This window comes from Mus caroli, unplaced genomic scaffold (assembly GCF_978045245.1).
Source record: "Mus caroli unplaced genomic scaffold, Mus_caroli_1 scaffold_2, whole genome shotgun sequence".
Taxonomy (NCBI): domain Eukaryota; kingdom Metazoa; phylum Chordata; class Mammalia; order Rodentia; family Muridae; genus Mus; species Mus caroli.
Window position 1 is genome coordinate 91,283,836 of NW_028227257.1, and position 14,728 is coordinate 91,298,563.

At 36.3% G+C, this 14,728-nt stretch overlaps 1 protein-coding gene and 1 pseudogene across 1 annotated transcript; both read left to right on the forward strand.

Annotated features, from left to right (window-relative positions):
* The first annotated feature begins 7,278 nt into the window (after positions 1-7,278).
* Positions 7,279-8,211, forward strand: LOC110289590 (olfactory receptor 4C15-like). The gene has a single exon (XM_021155871.2). The coding sequence runs from the start codon at positions 7,279-7,281 to the stop codon at positions 8,209-8,211; it is 933 nt and encodes a 310-aa protein (XP_021011530.2).
* A 989-nt stretch (positions 8,212-9,200) lies between these two features.
* On the forward strand, positions 9,201-14,728 carry LOC110306594 (glyceraldehyde-3-phosphate dehydrogenase pseudogene; annotated as a pseudogene).

Below are 14,728 nucleotides of genomic sequence, written 5' to 3' on the forward strand. Positions count from 1 at the left end.
AGTAATAAAGACACCAATCCACCCACAGAACTTTCAAGCCAAAATTTATCCTGGCTATAAAAACACAGGCACAGGAGAAGACTGAGGGAATGGCTAACTTCCTACCCATCACCAGTCCCTGACACTTATAATGATACTCTGTTATGCTTGCAGTCAGGAGCATATTGTTTTCTAAGAGGCTCCATCCAGCTTCTAATGTAAACTGATACAGACACCCACAGCCAAACAGTGGGTGGAGATTGTGGACTCTTTTGGAAGAATAAGAGGAAGGATTAGGGACTCTGAGAGGGTTATGAACTCCACAGGAAGACCAACAGAATCAACTAACCTGGACCTTTGGGGCTCTTAGAAACTGAAACACCAACCAAAGAACATACATGTGTTGGACCTAGGTCTCCCTTCACATCTGTAGCAGATATGGAGATTGGTGTTCATGAGGGTCCTGACAACTGCAATGGGAGCTCTCCTAAAAGTTTACCTGTAGGTGGAATATATTCTATCCGGGCTGTCTTGTCTGGCCTCAGTGGGAGAGGAAGCACCTAGCCACAAGGCGACTTGAAGTGACTGGGTGGTGGTTTACTCAGGGGTTCTCCACATGCTCATAGGAGAGGGAGAGACAGGATGTGAGACAGATCAGGGAAAGGGGTCACCAGGAGGTGGGCAATGAGTGGGATGTAAAGTGAATAAGAAAAAATTAAATTAAATTAAATTTTAAAAAATCTTCAGCCAAAAGAAAAAAAATAAAATAGGAAAAAGTTAATAGGATTGTATTAACTCTTTGTTTGTAAGTTGTTAGTATTTTAAATTGAGCAGAATACAGTAATTATTAATCTCTGAGTGTTGACCATTACAGATCACATGTCATCATCTACCGTGAGATGTAATTCATGTCAAGTGATTATTCTGTGTTGAGACACAGATATAGCATTTACACTAAAGGAAAATAATCAATTCATACTAAATTCATAGACTATCATATTGGTGCTGCTTCTGAGTTCCATTATTCACAAATTTCTCATAATTTCTACTCTTTAACATTAAGTGTAAATAGATACAAAAGGGAAGGAAACAATGCTTAAGGACCTTACAATTTGGCAGACTATTTGTTTTTTCCCATCTCTGAAATGATCTAAAGGACAACCATTTTTAAAATTTTTTTTATTAGGTATTCATTTCATTTACATTTCCAATGCTATCCCGAAAGTCCCCCACACCCTCCCCAACCCATTCCCCCACCCACCCACTCCCACTTCTTGGCCCTGTCGTTCCCCTATACTGAGGCATATAAAGTTTGCACGACCAATGGGCCTCTTTCCACTGATGGCCAGCTAGGCCATCTTCTGATACATATGCAGCTAAAGACACGAGCTCCGGGGGGGGGGGGAGTACTGGGGTACTGGTTAGTTTATATTATTGTTCCACCTATAGGGTTGCAGATCCCCCCAGTTCCTTGGGTACTTTCTCTAGCTCAGGAGAGATGGCTCAGAGGTTAAGAGCACTGACTGCTCTTCCAGAGGTCCTGAGTTCAATTACCAGCAACCACATGGTGACTTACAACCATCTGTAATGGGATCTGATGCCCTCTTCTGGTGTGTCTGAAGACAGCTACAATATACTCATATACATAAAATAACTAAAGGACAACCTTTAAGTTTTCTCTCAAGCAGCAATGTCAAGACTGAATCCCCTATGTTAGTATACCTTTAAATATAATTTTTCACAAAATATTTTTCTTAGAGAAATAGTCTTTGCTATTTTATTTCTCAAAGAATACACATTTCACGTAGGGATTAGTATAGGATTAGTATTTAAGAAGCTAGCTAATATGTTTGGTTGGTACCATGCATTTTGCCTAAATTCAGGAGTGAAATATCATATTCCATCCCTTTTACAGCACTGTTCTCTTCAAATACAGTGTTCCATAAAATCATTATCAGATAGGAACCAGATAAATATGTCAAAAAAGTAGCACCAAGGGGTACATAAAAGTCTTATTTTAAAAAAAATGTTGATTATGAAAGACAAAAAAAAAAAAAAAAAAGTAAAAGTCTCTCCAGTGCCAGAATTATTTCAGAAAAAAATAGAAAGAACTTCATTTTGTAAAGATTAAAAGGTTTCTAACCACAGTAATAAAACTGCTCTAAGTACACAAGCAAGTGTAAAAGTACAAATGTGTCATAACAGTGTCATGCAGAAAGAAGTCTTAAAATCCCAAGGGTGTAAGGATTGGTCTCCCAGGCTGGTGACATCTCAGGGATACCTCTATAAACTTCAGTGACAACAAAGGAGGGAGCTTTGGCTTCTTTGTTCTTTTTGCATCCTGAGACCATGCTGATGGCTGGATCAGAGTGGCAATGCTAACATGATTTGCATCAACCTCCAGAATTACTGTTCTCTCTCTCAGATGTGGACTAGAATTGGATACAAGTGTGGCCACCATAAATGGGCTACTTCATAAGGAACAGGAGATAACTATTTTCAGATTTTTCACAGAAGCAATTTGAGATGATCTATTTTAGGTACATTTCCTCATTTTCAGAGATGATTTTGAATTATAACAGAGTAATTTATATGTGGATGATATTTGCTAGACTACTGAGTTTAAAGGCAACATTGAATATCAGCACATAGCTGTGTGTATGGAGTTTCATATACTTGGTGCTCAGACTCCTCAACATTAGTGTGAATATTATGATTATGGGTAATCAGGGCTTAAAATGATGCATTCAGAGCTCAGAGATTGGCACTTGCCAACTAGTAATTGCTCAGTGCCTGACCCCTGTCCCCCTCCAATCAGTTGTTTAGTTGGAACTCTTTCCTTCCTTCCTTTCTTCTTCTTATCTCCTTCCTTCCCCTTGAACATTGACTTCTTTAAGTCTAATAAAACTAAACATATTTTCTATTTGTCATCTTGAAGTTGAAAGCAAATAACAGAGAAATGGCATACCTGCTAATTTTCTATTATCTTTTTACCAGCAGTTTATTTGTTCTTTGTAAAAGTGAGTAACACTGGTGTTCTTACTGTTCTCATATCATGGATTAAAAAGTAGTTTTATTTTGCAGCTATGTAAATAATAACACTGGAGACTAGTTGGTTGGTGTGCTGTCTATACTGCATAGCTATTAATAATGAATGTAAAATGTCCTCTTCCCATAACTGGACATTAGACATGATGCAGAGGGCATTAAATCAGAAAGAGTGATTAAGTGAAAGTGAAGTCTGATGGTTTAAGTATGTCCACTTAATTTTCTCTAGATGGCAGAGACTGCCTCTGAACTGTTCAGAAAATTCAATTATCTGAACATCTGAACTACTTCAGAGCTTGTGGTTGTGATTTGATCCTTCTTAAAATTAACACAAAAGAGAAGTTTCCAAACTCCATTAGAAAAGTAGTGAGGCAGGACAGTAAAACTCGTTTCCTACATGCCATTAAGACAAGCAAAATTGATGCATTTGGTAAAGAGGCAGCGATAGAAGAGTTACTAATCTGAAGAGAACATGATTTCCACAGAGTGGCACAAAGAAGCTCAGCTACACAGTTGTGATGTTTTTACTACTAGACAATAATCTTAGGTGAAAAATATGTTCTACTTGTGAAAATTTAACATGAAATAAAACTTATAGTAAGTTTTAAATTTATGATTGTTATTGATGAGAATAATATTGTTTTTTCATTTGAAATCTATTTAAAAGCAACTACTCAAAATGTTAACAATTCTACTAATTCCTCTAATAGTTCTGAGTGTTTTAATCACTTTGGAGTTAACAAAGACATTCCATTATGTTAAACTATATTATTGCAATCAAAATCTCTGTTGCAAAAACACTGGGAAGAAAATGATGGGCAACGTGAACCTCAGGACACAGGGAGGCACACTACTCAAGCTCACTACTCCATGACATGACTCAGTGACTACAGTTATGCAGTGTAGGGCCCTGAGCAAGACCAGCAATAAAACCTTGATGCTTACAGTGCATGCTTGTTAAAGATAAAACGGAAAGAGAATGTTTGGGGGAGAAGTATAGAGAAAATGCATTGGTTTCCGTATCAGAATGTGGAACTGAAATCAGTGAGTGAAATAAAATATAAGAAGGTTGAATTTGTGATAATGACATCTGTGAAAAGATTATAATATTATAAAAGCACAAGTAATGTACATATAGAGCAGGTTATATTTAGGACTATAAATATATATATGTATTTATAAATATATATGTATTATAAATATATATATATACACATACACTACACACACACACATATGCATGTAACAACAATTAATATAAAGAAAGGCCATGAATTTGAAAGAGAACAAGGATGGTTACGGGAGAGTACAGAGGGAAGAAAGTGGGGAGAGGAAATGCTATAGTTATACAGTAATCTGAAACTTAAATATGTAAATTTTCAAAGGGAAAATGATCGCTAGGTGCTGTGTTGGTTGCCCATTGTTTTCATGCTTGCCAATGAGAGCTCAGCTAGCTTCAGAGTCCTTCGTAGAATTTATAGAAAAACAGATTTTGTAACTTTTAATTTTAATGTTTAATTTTTAAGTATTTGGTTCAGAATAACAAATACATGTGATCAACAAAATATCATTTTATCTTCTCTTTTATAATATTAAATACATTTAAATACTCAATTGTGGATATTTAATTTTTCTGGTTTTCCACTTAATTTACTCTTACAAAGCTTAAGGTTTTCATACTATTAATGCTTTATTAAATGTATTGCCTGTATTTAATTGTATAATTTTTTATTCTAGACTTACATAGCCACCTTGTCTTGACTATTTTAGATATTTTTCTGTCTTCAATATTTTTGAGTGTGTATTATATTCTAAAGTAACCTTTTTCTTTTCACTTTATTTTAGAATGTAATTTATGGCCAGCATTCTTAACACAAAAACATACACAAGTTTGTGCCTCTTACTTTGTTGATTTATTTCCCTAAATTATTATTCAAGTGTATCAATATTATAAAAATTGTTATTTAGATTTATATATTTGTTTTCATTTTTGTTTGTGGGTATGTGTGTGTGTGTCTATTTGATGTATGTCACTGTTTTTCTTCAGTAGTCCACAACAGCTAGAGGAGGAAAGTGAACCTGTGAATCTGGAGTTACAGAGGGCTGTGAACTCCACCTGGGTGCTAGGATTCAACTTCATGTCTCCTGAAATAACAAAAAATCTTCATTGGCCATCTCTCCAGCTTCTAAATTATGATTTTCTAAACTGATATTTTTTCTTTTACTTGATTCAATGTTCATGAACAGATGTATACAGACCCTGTTTAAGTATTCAATATTCTAAATCAAAATATTTTTTGCATTTTCAGAATGTGTTGGAAAAAGAGAAAAGAAAGAAGCATGGATGTGGCTTGGTGTGGTGACACAAACTTGCAACACCAATATTGTGTGAAATGCTGAGTTTCATTCTGACTTTCCTCGCGTGGACATCATGCCTTGCAATCTTCTTACTAAAATTATTTATCCATTCTGCTTTAGCTCTGAATGACAATTGTAAACTAATTAGTGATTATCTAACTTATTGTAAGTGATTACTGCCTGTTCCAGTGACTTTATAGGGTCTGTTTCACACAACTGTTTCCTTGGCTTTTGCCTGATAGTGGCTGGAGTTCATATTATACATGCTACTGAGGAATTGTTTTAGGTCATCATGTAAATATAATCGTTGAGAAATAAATGAACTCTCAGATGGTAGCTTGATTGCTTATAAATATGTAAAGTAATGTCTATTTGTTTTAGATGTAAGTCATTGAAGCATCTCATTTTCTTGTCAGAGCACATTCTTATATACATATATATTTGTAACTGTGGGCATTTATGCACACAAATACGTAAAGATGAATATGTATATGCATGTATATGTTTGCTCATAAAAGTATTTTACAGGAAAAGATATAGAAAATTTTTGGATTGTGATTGCCTAAGGAAAATGAATCTGAAAGCTGGAGTATTTACACATATTTGGGGAAGTATATTCTGTGGGTAAACAGAGAATTTTCTTTTAAATTCATTATACTACAATCGAAAATTAATACTACCACGAGTGACATTTTGATATTTTCAAATTTGACTATATAACTACTAGGGATGAGCAGGTAAAGCAGTATGGTTTTATAGTGAATTCTTATAAATTATAAAGCATGTCACTTGGGAAGTAAGTCAGAAGACTCTAAGTTATATCTGAGAGGAAATTTCTCTTTTTCAGCTTTGTGTTGTCACGAATTTTCATTTGTGGGTGACTGGTCCATGGCTTTCTGATTCTTCATTATTGACTCTATTGCCTTTATTGGGATATGTTATTTACATAAGTACAAAGGAAGAAGATGCTTTAAGAGTAAAAGAAACTAGAAAAAAAAACCCACCCCTTCCTAGAAGTTCTTACAAGGGAAAAAAAATCACTCTTCACCTTGGATGTCACAGCTTGTGTCTCCAAGTTCTAAGTCGAGCTTCTTTTGTTTGTTTCATCATGACAGTTTTGAGGTTGACTTTTGCAGAAATAAAATACAGAAAACTCTGCTGACTAAGATTAGGACTTTAGGTCTGGAACAATTGCTTTTCTGTTCGGTTGAATTTTTATTATTTGTTTGTTTGTTTGTTTTCTTTTTGTAGCATTTCACTTATCTATCATGAAAACAGGATAAGTTTTACCAAGTTCCTCTTCTGGAATAAAATGATGAATTGAGAGAAATTTCCATACTTTTAACATATGCATCATGAGGAGTGCTATAGAGTTTTTCTTTTATGAAGAATAGATAAATTCAATGGAAGTTCAAATAAAGTTCACAGTTATAAACTTAATATAAATCCATGATTTTGAAATATGACCTAAGGTACCTCTTGCCTCTTATTTCATTAGATAAGGCAGTATTCTGGTCAGTCAGTGAAGACTGGTCATCAATTACATCTAGAACAGTTTAGAATGAATTTTAATATTCTGCTTCAGGAAGCCTATAAAGACAGATGAAAGCTAACCAATCAAATACAGGCTTTTGCTCTCCTCTCACTCAAGTAGATGTTTTCATTTCTAATATTTTAAGTGTAGCTGTTCAAAATATTTAATAATTTGTAACAGCTTCAACATAATATGTTATACAATTATTTATGTTTGAATGTTATATTATTTTTACAATTGGAAAATTATTAAAAGGACCAATTTGTACATTGTAATTATATAAAGTTGATTGACACATACTTTTCTCATAATTTCAGATTTACGTGAACAGATTTCACTTCAACATCTTCTTAAGAGTCATGTTAAACCAGAGTAGTGTCACTGAGTTCATTCTTCTTGGACTTTCACAGAACTCAAAAGTTGAGAACGTACTGTTTGTTATATTTTTGTTGATCTACCTTGCAACTATTGGGGGCAACATGATTATTGTAGTAACCATCATCTACAGCCCTGCACTGCTGGGCTCCCCCATGTACTTCTTCTTAATATTCCTGTCCTTACTGGATGCTTGCACTTCTTCCACTGTCACCCCCAAGATGATTGTAGACTTCTTCTATGAAAAGAAGACCATCTCCTTTGAATGCTGCATGACACAACTGTTTGCTGTGCACTTCTTCACTGGGATGGAGGTGATTGTCCTTTCAGCCATGGCTTATGACCGCTATGTGGCCATTTGCAAGCCTCTTCACTACTCCTCCATCATGACCAGGAGACTCTGTGGCATTTTGGTGATGTTGTCTTGGGCAGGAGGCTTCTTGCATTCTATCATACAAATCATCTTCACTTTGCAGCTGCCCTTCTGTGGACCCAATGTCATTGATCATTACATGTGTGACTTGTTCCCATTACTGAAGCTTGCCTGCACTGACACACACATATTTGTCATTTTGGTGTTTGCCAACAGTGGGTCTATCTGCATCATAATCTTCTCTATTTTGCTTGTCTCCTATGGTGTCATCTTGTTCTCTCTGAGAGCCCACAGCTCTGAAGGGCGGCGTAAAGCTCTCTCCACCTGTGGATCCCACATTACAGTTGTGCTTTTGTTTTTTGTGTCATGCATATTAATATATGCTCGACCTACTGCCTTCTCTTCTGAAAAAAATGCACTTGTATTTGCCACAATCATAACACCACTTCTGAATCCTATGGTTTACACTTTCAGGAATAAGGAAATGAAGAATGCTATTAGGAAACTGTGGAAGAGATGGAAAGTGGTTTCTGGTGACTTTTAAAATGTTACATTTACAATGCTTTGGAGGCAGACCAGTGGGTAAGAGCATTTTATAGTGCAAACATAAGATGTATTTCTGACTCACAGCACCCATGGCAGAAGTCAGTCATGGTAGCACAGTTTTAATGGAATATTAGTTAAGTTAAATACTGTAGAGCCCAAGGGATCTTACCAAACCCAGTATGGTTAAAGTTCATTGGAGAACTTGTCTTAAGAAAATAAGGCAGCAAGAAATAAATGGACATAGTACCTTCCTGTGTCTTTTCATGCACTATCTACCCCTCATGTGTACACACATGCATACACTATTCACATAAGTACACAAACAACACACACACAAACAAAGAATCAATAATTGCATTTGTAAACTAACCAAAGAACTCAAAGGGCACTCTTTAGTTGGACAATTGTTTTTTTAATTGGACATTACTTTTAAAGAATAGCATCATTTTTTATAGGATGCATTTACATTTACCAGTCAAAACTGGTTCTCAGATCACACATTCACTATGAACTGATTAATTAACATTAACATATGAATATTAAAGCCAGTGTAATTTTATTGTTGTAAAAATCTAGTGATTTCTAAAACTATTAATTAGGCTAACATTGGCTGACAAAATAACTTAGTATTTGAAATGAGAAAAACAAAATTGAAAATGTTCGAAGATCATGATACTTTGAGACCACAAAATCTAAAAATGCAGAAAAGCATTTGTAAAGCCTGAAGTATAATTGTTGCTGGATCCTGTATTTTATGGCTAATATCCACCTATAAGTGAATATATACCATGCATGTTTTTTTGGAGCTCAGTTACCTCACTCAGGATGATATTCTCAAGATTCAACCATTTGCCTACAAAATTCATGATGTTTTTAATAACTGAATAGCATTCTATTGTGTAGATGCAGCATGTTTTCTTTATTCATTCTTCAGTTAAGAGATATCTATGTTGTTTCTAGTTTTTGTCTATTACAAATAAAACTGCTATGAACATAGCTGAACAAATGTCTTCATGGTATGGTGAAACATTTTTTGAGTATATTCCCAGGAGTAGTATAGCTGGATCTTGAGGTAGAAATATTCCCAGCTTTCTGAGAAAGCTCCAAATTGATTTCCAAAGTGGTTGTACAAGTTTTTACTCCCACCAGCAATGGTGGAGAGTTCCCCTTGTTGCACATCTTTGCCAGCATGTGCTATCTCTTGAGTTTTTAACCTTAGCCATTCTGTTGGGTATAAGATGAAACTTCAGGATTGTTTTGATTTGCATTTCCCTGATGACTAAATACGTTGAACATTTCCTTAAGTGCTTCTCTGACATTAAAGATTCCTCTGTTGAGAATTCTCTGTTTAGCTCTGTGCCCCATTTTTTTAATTGGGTTATTTGGGTTGTTGGTATCTAACTTGCTAATACAGTATACCCAGGCTACACACCACAGACCCAAAGAAGCTAAACAGGAAGAAAGACACAAGTGAAGATGCTTGAATCTCACTAGAGGGAATAAAATAGTCATAAGAGACAGATGGAGGGGGAACTGGAAGGGAGAGGAGATAAGGACCAACTAATAACGGGTCCAACTTGGGACCCATCCCATGGGCAGGCACCAATCCTTGACACTACTAATGATATTCTTTTATGCTTGCAGACAGGCGTCTAGCATGTCTGTTCTCTAAGAGCCTCCACCCAGCAGCTGACTCAGACAGATGCAGAGACCCACAGCTAAACAGTGCATGGAGCTTGGAGACTCTTATGAAAGAATAGGAGGAAGAATTGTGGACAGAAGTTAATAGGAACTCCATAGGAAGACCAAAAGAGTCAACTAACGTGAACCCTTGGGGCTCTCAGAGATTGAACCACCAACCAAAGGGCATACACAGGCTGGATCTACTCCCCTCACCTTTGCACATACTTAGCAAATGTAGAGCTTGGTCTTCATGTAGGTTCTGAACAATTGTAAAGGGATCTATCCCAAAAACTATTGCCTGTACGTGGGGTATATTTTTCTAGCTGTGCTGCCTTGTGTGATCTCAGTGGAAGAAGGTGAGCCTAGCCTCACAGACACTTGATGTGCCAGGGTAGTGGGGATGTCAAGGGGATCCCTACCCACTTAGAGGAGGAGAGGGGAATGGGGGGATGGATAGTAGGAGGAATTTGCCAAGAGAGGGCAGTGAGTGAGATATAAAGTGAATAGCTAAAACCAAAAAACAAATAACAAAGACAAACAAACAAAAGAAAAACCCCAAATCCAAAATCTTTGCTGTTTCATGTGAACACATTTTACAGATATGTCTATTCATGCCTCACAGATAATTTGAGTCAGTTCTTGAATTTCTAAAAGGAATAGACAGTCAGAATTCCCATAGCGTGGTGTGACTACCTCATCTGAATGAGCAGTATGACAGATTTCATGGTGAAAACCCATGTGATAGCAAAAGCCTAAGAAGAGTATTGATTATTCCCTGAAATGTTCATATGGTATGAAATGTTCATATAGTATGAAATGTTCATATGGTATGAAATGTTCATATAGCATGCCTGTCATTATTTACAGAGAAGAGAGTCCAGAGGAAGAGGAAGCACATGTAAATTTCAATTTTAGAAGAGTAATATATTTCAATTTAATATAGGGGTTTAGTATTCATTTTCCCCTTATAATTTTTGAGGGCTTGGGGGAGGATATATTGTATATGAGTACATCTTTACATCATTTCATTCCTCTCTGCTCCATTCACTTTCTTCCATGTTTCTCACTCTTTCACAAATGGCTATCCTTTTGTTCATTAATTATTATTGTTACACACACACACACACATACACACATACATATCATAAATATATTTATGAATACAAATTGTTGAGTTCATTTTGTGTGTGGGGATGACTTCTTTGATTACGTAATGTATCATAGGATCATTCTTGTAAAAGACTAATTCTTCTTCTATTTTTATATTTTTAAATTTGTGTATCTACAGGAAGATTGCATTCAATAATTTTCATCAGATATGAATGGTGAAGTAAATGTATATATTTTAGATCACTTTATATTTTCTTATTTTATTTTCTTATCTTATTATTTGAGACAAGCTCTTTACATAGCCTTAGAAGTCCTGAAACTCATCATGTAATCCAGGCTGTCAAGAACTCCCAGAGACCTACCTGCTTCTGCCTCCCAATACTAAGAGTGTATCACAATACCCAATATTTTATAGTTTCTTGTTCTAGTATTTTCTTGTAAATATTCACCAAGTTAATTCAGTGTTACATATCTTTCCCTCTTTAACCAAAAGCTCTAAGAAGCCAACTGAATTTTATCACACATGGAAAACTCCAGCTCGTATACATTTCTTATTTTTTAAGAAATTCAAGAAGTAAGTCATATGTTCTACCATGTCCAAATGAAACCACCTTAAAATGAATTCAGTACTAAATGCAAATACTGTGATAGTTTCTCCTTAATTTACTATCCAGAGCCAATATATAAAAATGGCTCTGAGATTGTCTTACTTTCCACTGGAAAGTGTATGTACTAAAAATTACAAATTGTTTAGAAAACAGCATATAAACAATGTGTGTGAATCTCATGAAAACAAATTTGTAACAAACTTTGGATATGCTAGGGTACTTCCCCACTGAATTCCTGTGTTTCCCATCTTTCTTTCTCATAGCTGGTACATCTCAAATATCCTTCCTTATCCATAGGGTTCTTCTTGGTTAAGTAACTTACCTGTTTCTATGGATTAGCTAAGAAATAAAGATCTGATTTTAGTAGATTAATTGCTTCTGGAAGTTGTGAATACAGTGGTTAAAATAAAATAGCAAAACAAAAATAAAAACATTTTGTTCCCTTATATATCACAAGCATTATGACTTTATATTATATTGACTCTAGTTGTACAGGTATGGACTCCATTCTGTCATGAGAAAAGAAGTTCCAGTTATTAGCTGTGGAATAACAACTAGCTGCTGTTTAACTATTTTATTCTACTAGTTTAAAAATTAGAAGCTGATAAGCTTCTCTTATACTTTACTGATCAGATTCTGTGACACACACAGATTAAAAGCAAACCCTATACTGAAAATAGGAAATGGATACAGAGTCCTACTCTTAGCCAAGGAGCTGCTTGGAGTTGGTGCCTTCTGGGGAAAAAGGCAGTTCTCTTCAGTGGAACATCGCTGATTATGTCACCATAGTCCAAGCAGTACTCATACCTAAGAGTAGTTTGCCAGCACAAAATGGAAGCCAAGTGTTTTGGTGGATTTTTGTTTATTTGTTTGTTTTGGTAGTGTTTCCTTACTTTTAATCTTTTCTTTTCTTTTTGATATTATAATTTCATCCTTTCTCCCTCCCCTTTTACATCCAAAACACTCCAATATACTCTTACACACTGCCTTTCAAATTAATGGCCTCTATTTTCATTGCTGTTGTTACAGGTATATATGTACATATTCCTAAATGTAACATTCTTAGTATGCATGATGTCATTCTATGTATGTTTTCAGGGATCAGTGGCTCAAATATGGTCTTCCTGGGGAAGACCAATTTTCCTACTCTCAGTATTTCTTAATCGCCTGCTTCCTTGTGTTGGATTGAGGCCCTATAGTCTTTCCCCCATCCACTTTGGCATATCTCTTGTGTCCTTGTTTAGCTCATTTAACAGTCATGTTGATGTGATTTTTATGGATGTATTTTCTGACATTACTAGGACTCAAAGCCTCAGTAAACTCCCTAATCCCTTTGGTTCTTACCAATCTGTCCCCTCTTTTACATTGTTCCCAGGATGCTACTTATGGGAAGTTGTTTTGTAGATGTATCAATTTGGACTGATCTCCACAATTGTACATTATAATTGGATTTGATATTCTGTAATGATCTTCATATGTTGCAAAATAAAGTTTCTTTCATTAGGAGTAGGGATACTCTTATGTGTGAATACAATGACAAATATTTAGAGTGTAGTTAGAGGCTATGCAGCTTTTCATAAAGTAGGGTTGGAGGTTTCCTTTCTAGATGAATAAACTCAGTAGCCAAGGGTATTTTGTTAAGTGTCTGGTACCAGGCATGATTTATCTCTTGTTGAACAGGCCTTAAATTCAGTCAGAAATGTGTAGGTTACTGCAAAGTTATGTGTACTGTAACTGGACTCTTAGTTTTATGGTGCCATTGTGGTCTTTGTGGTCCATAGCTTTATATGTGGAAGACAACTGATTTATATGAGAGGGCCCAGCCCACAATGGGTGGTGCTATCTCCGTGTTGCTGGTCTAAGGTTATATTAGAAAGCAGGTTGCGCAAATCATGGGTAGCAAGTCATTAAGTATCACCCCTCCTGGAATCTGCATCAGCTTCTGCCTCTAGATCCCTACCCTATTTCAGTTTCTGTACTGGCTTCCTTCAACAATAGATCATATATAATGTAGAAGTTATAAGCCAAATAAACTCTTGCTTCCCTAACTTGCTTTTTGGTTATAGTGTTTCAACATAACAATTGAAACTTTAACCAACATAGCTCCAGAAAAGCTGTCTGGCCATGAATTCAGAAAGATGCACCTTTATCTGCCTCTTGGATGTTGAGGTTAAAGCATGTGCCACTACAACCAGACATGTTTATAGTATTTTTGGAAACAATTTGGTAGCCTTAGAAATTAGAATTATAGTCTTCGTTCCTCCCTGTTCCAGAAACAGATGCATCTCATGCAGTACCAGACTCATCCTGTAGACACGATGGTGAAGGTCAGGGTGAACTGATTTAGCCATATTGAGTACCTGGTTACCAGGGTTGCCTTCTGCTCTGCATCTGGCAAAGTGGAGATTGTTGCTGTCAATGACCACTTCCTTGACCTCAACAATATGGTCTACATGTTCCAGGATGACTATACCCATGGCAAGTTCAATGGCATGGTCAAGGCTGAGAATGGGAAGCTTGTCATCAATGGGAAGTCCATCATCATATTCCAGGAGCAAGATCTTGCTAAAGTCAAATGGAGTGATGCTGGTGCTGAGAATGTTGTGGAGTTTACTGACATCTTCACCACTATGGAGAAGGCCAGGGCTCACTTGAAAGGTGATGCCAAAATGGTCATCATCTCTGCCCCTTCTGCTGATGCCCCCACACTTGTGATGGGTGTGAACCATGAGAAATATGACAACTCATTCAAGATTGTCAGCTATGCATCCTGGACCACTAACTGCTTACCCACCTGTCCTAGGTCAACTATGACAACTTTGGCATTGTAGAAGGATTCATGACATCCATGTCATCACTGCCACTCAGAAGACTGTGTATGGCCCCTGGGCTGCCTAGAGCATCATCCTTGCACCCACTGATATAGCCAAGGCAGTGGGCAAGTTTATCACAGAGCAGAACAGGAAGCTCACTGGCATGGCCTTCCATGTTCCTACACCCAATATATTTGTAGTGGATCTGACATGGCATCTGGAGAAACCTGCCAAGTATGATGACATCAAGAAAGTGGTAAAGCAAGCATCTGAAGGCCCACTAAAGAGCACCCTGGGCTAG

Excerpts from the sequence above, each read along its gene's own strand:
- LOC110289590 (XM_021155871.2), top strand. The coding sequence starts at position 7,279 with ATGTTAAACCAGAGTAGTGTCACTGAGTTCATTCTTCTTGGACTTTCA.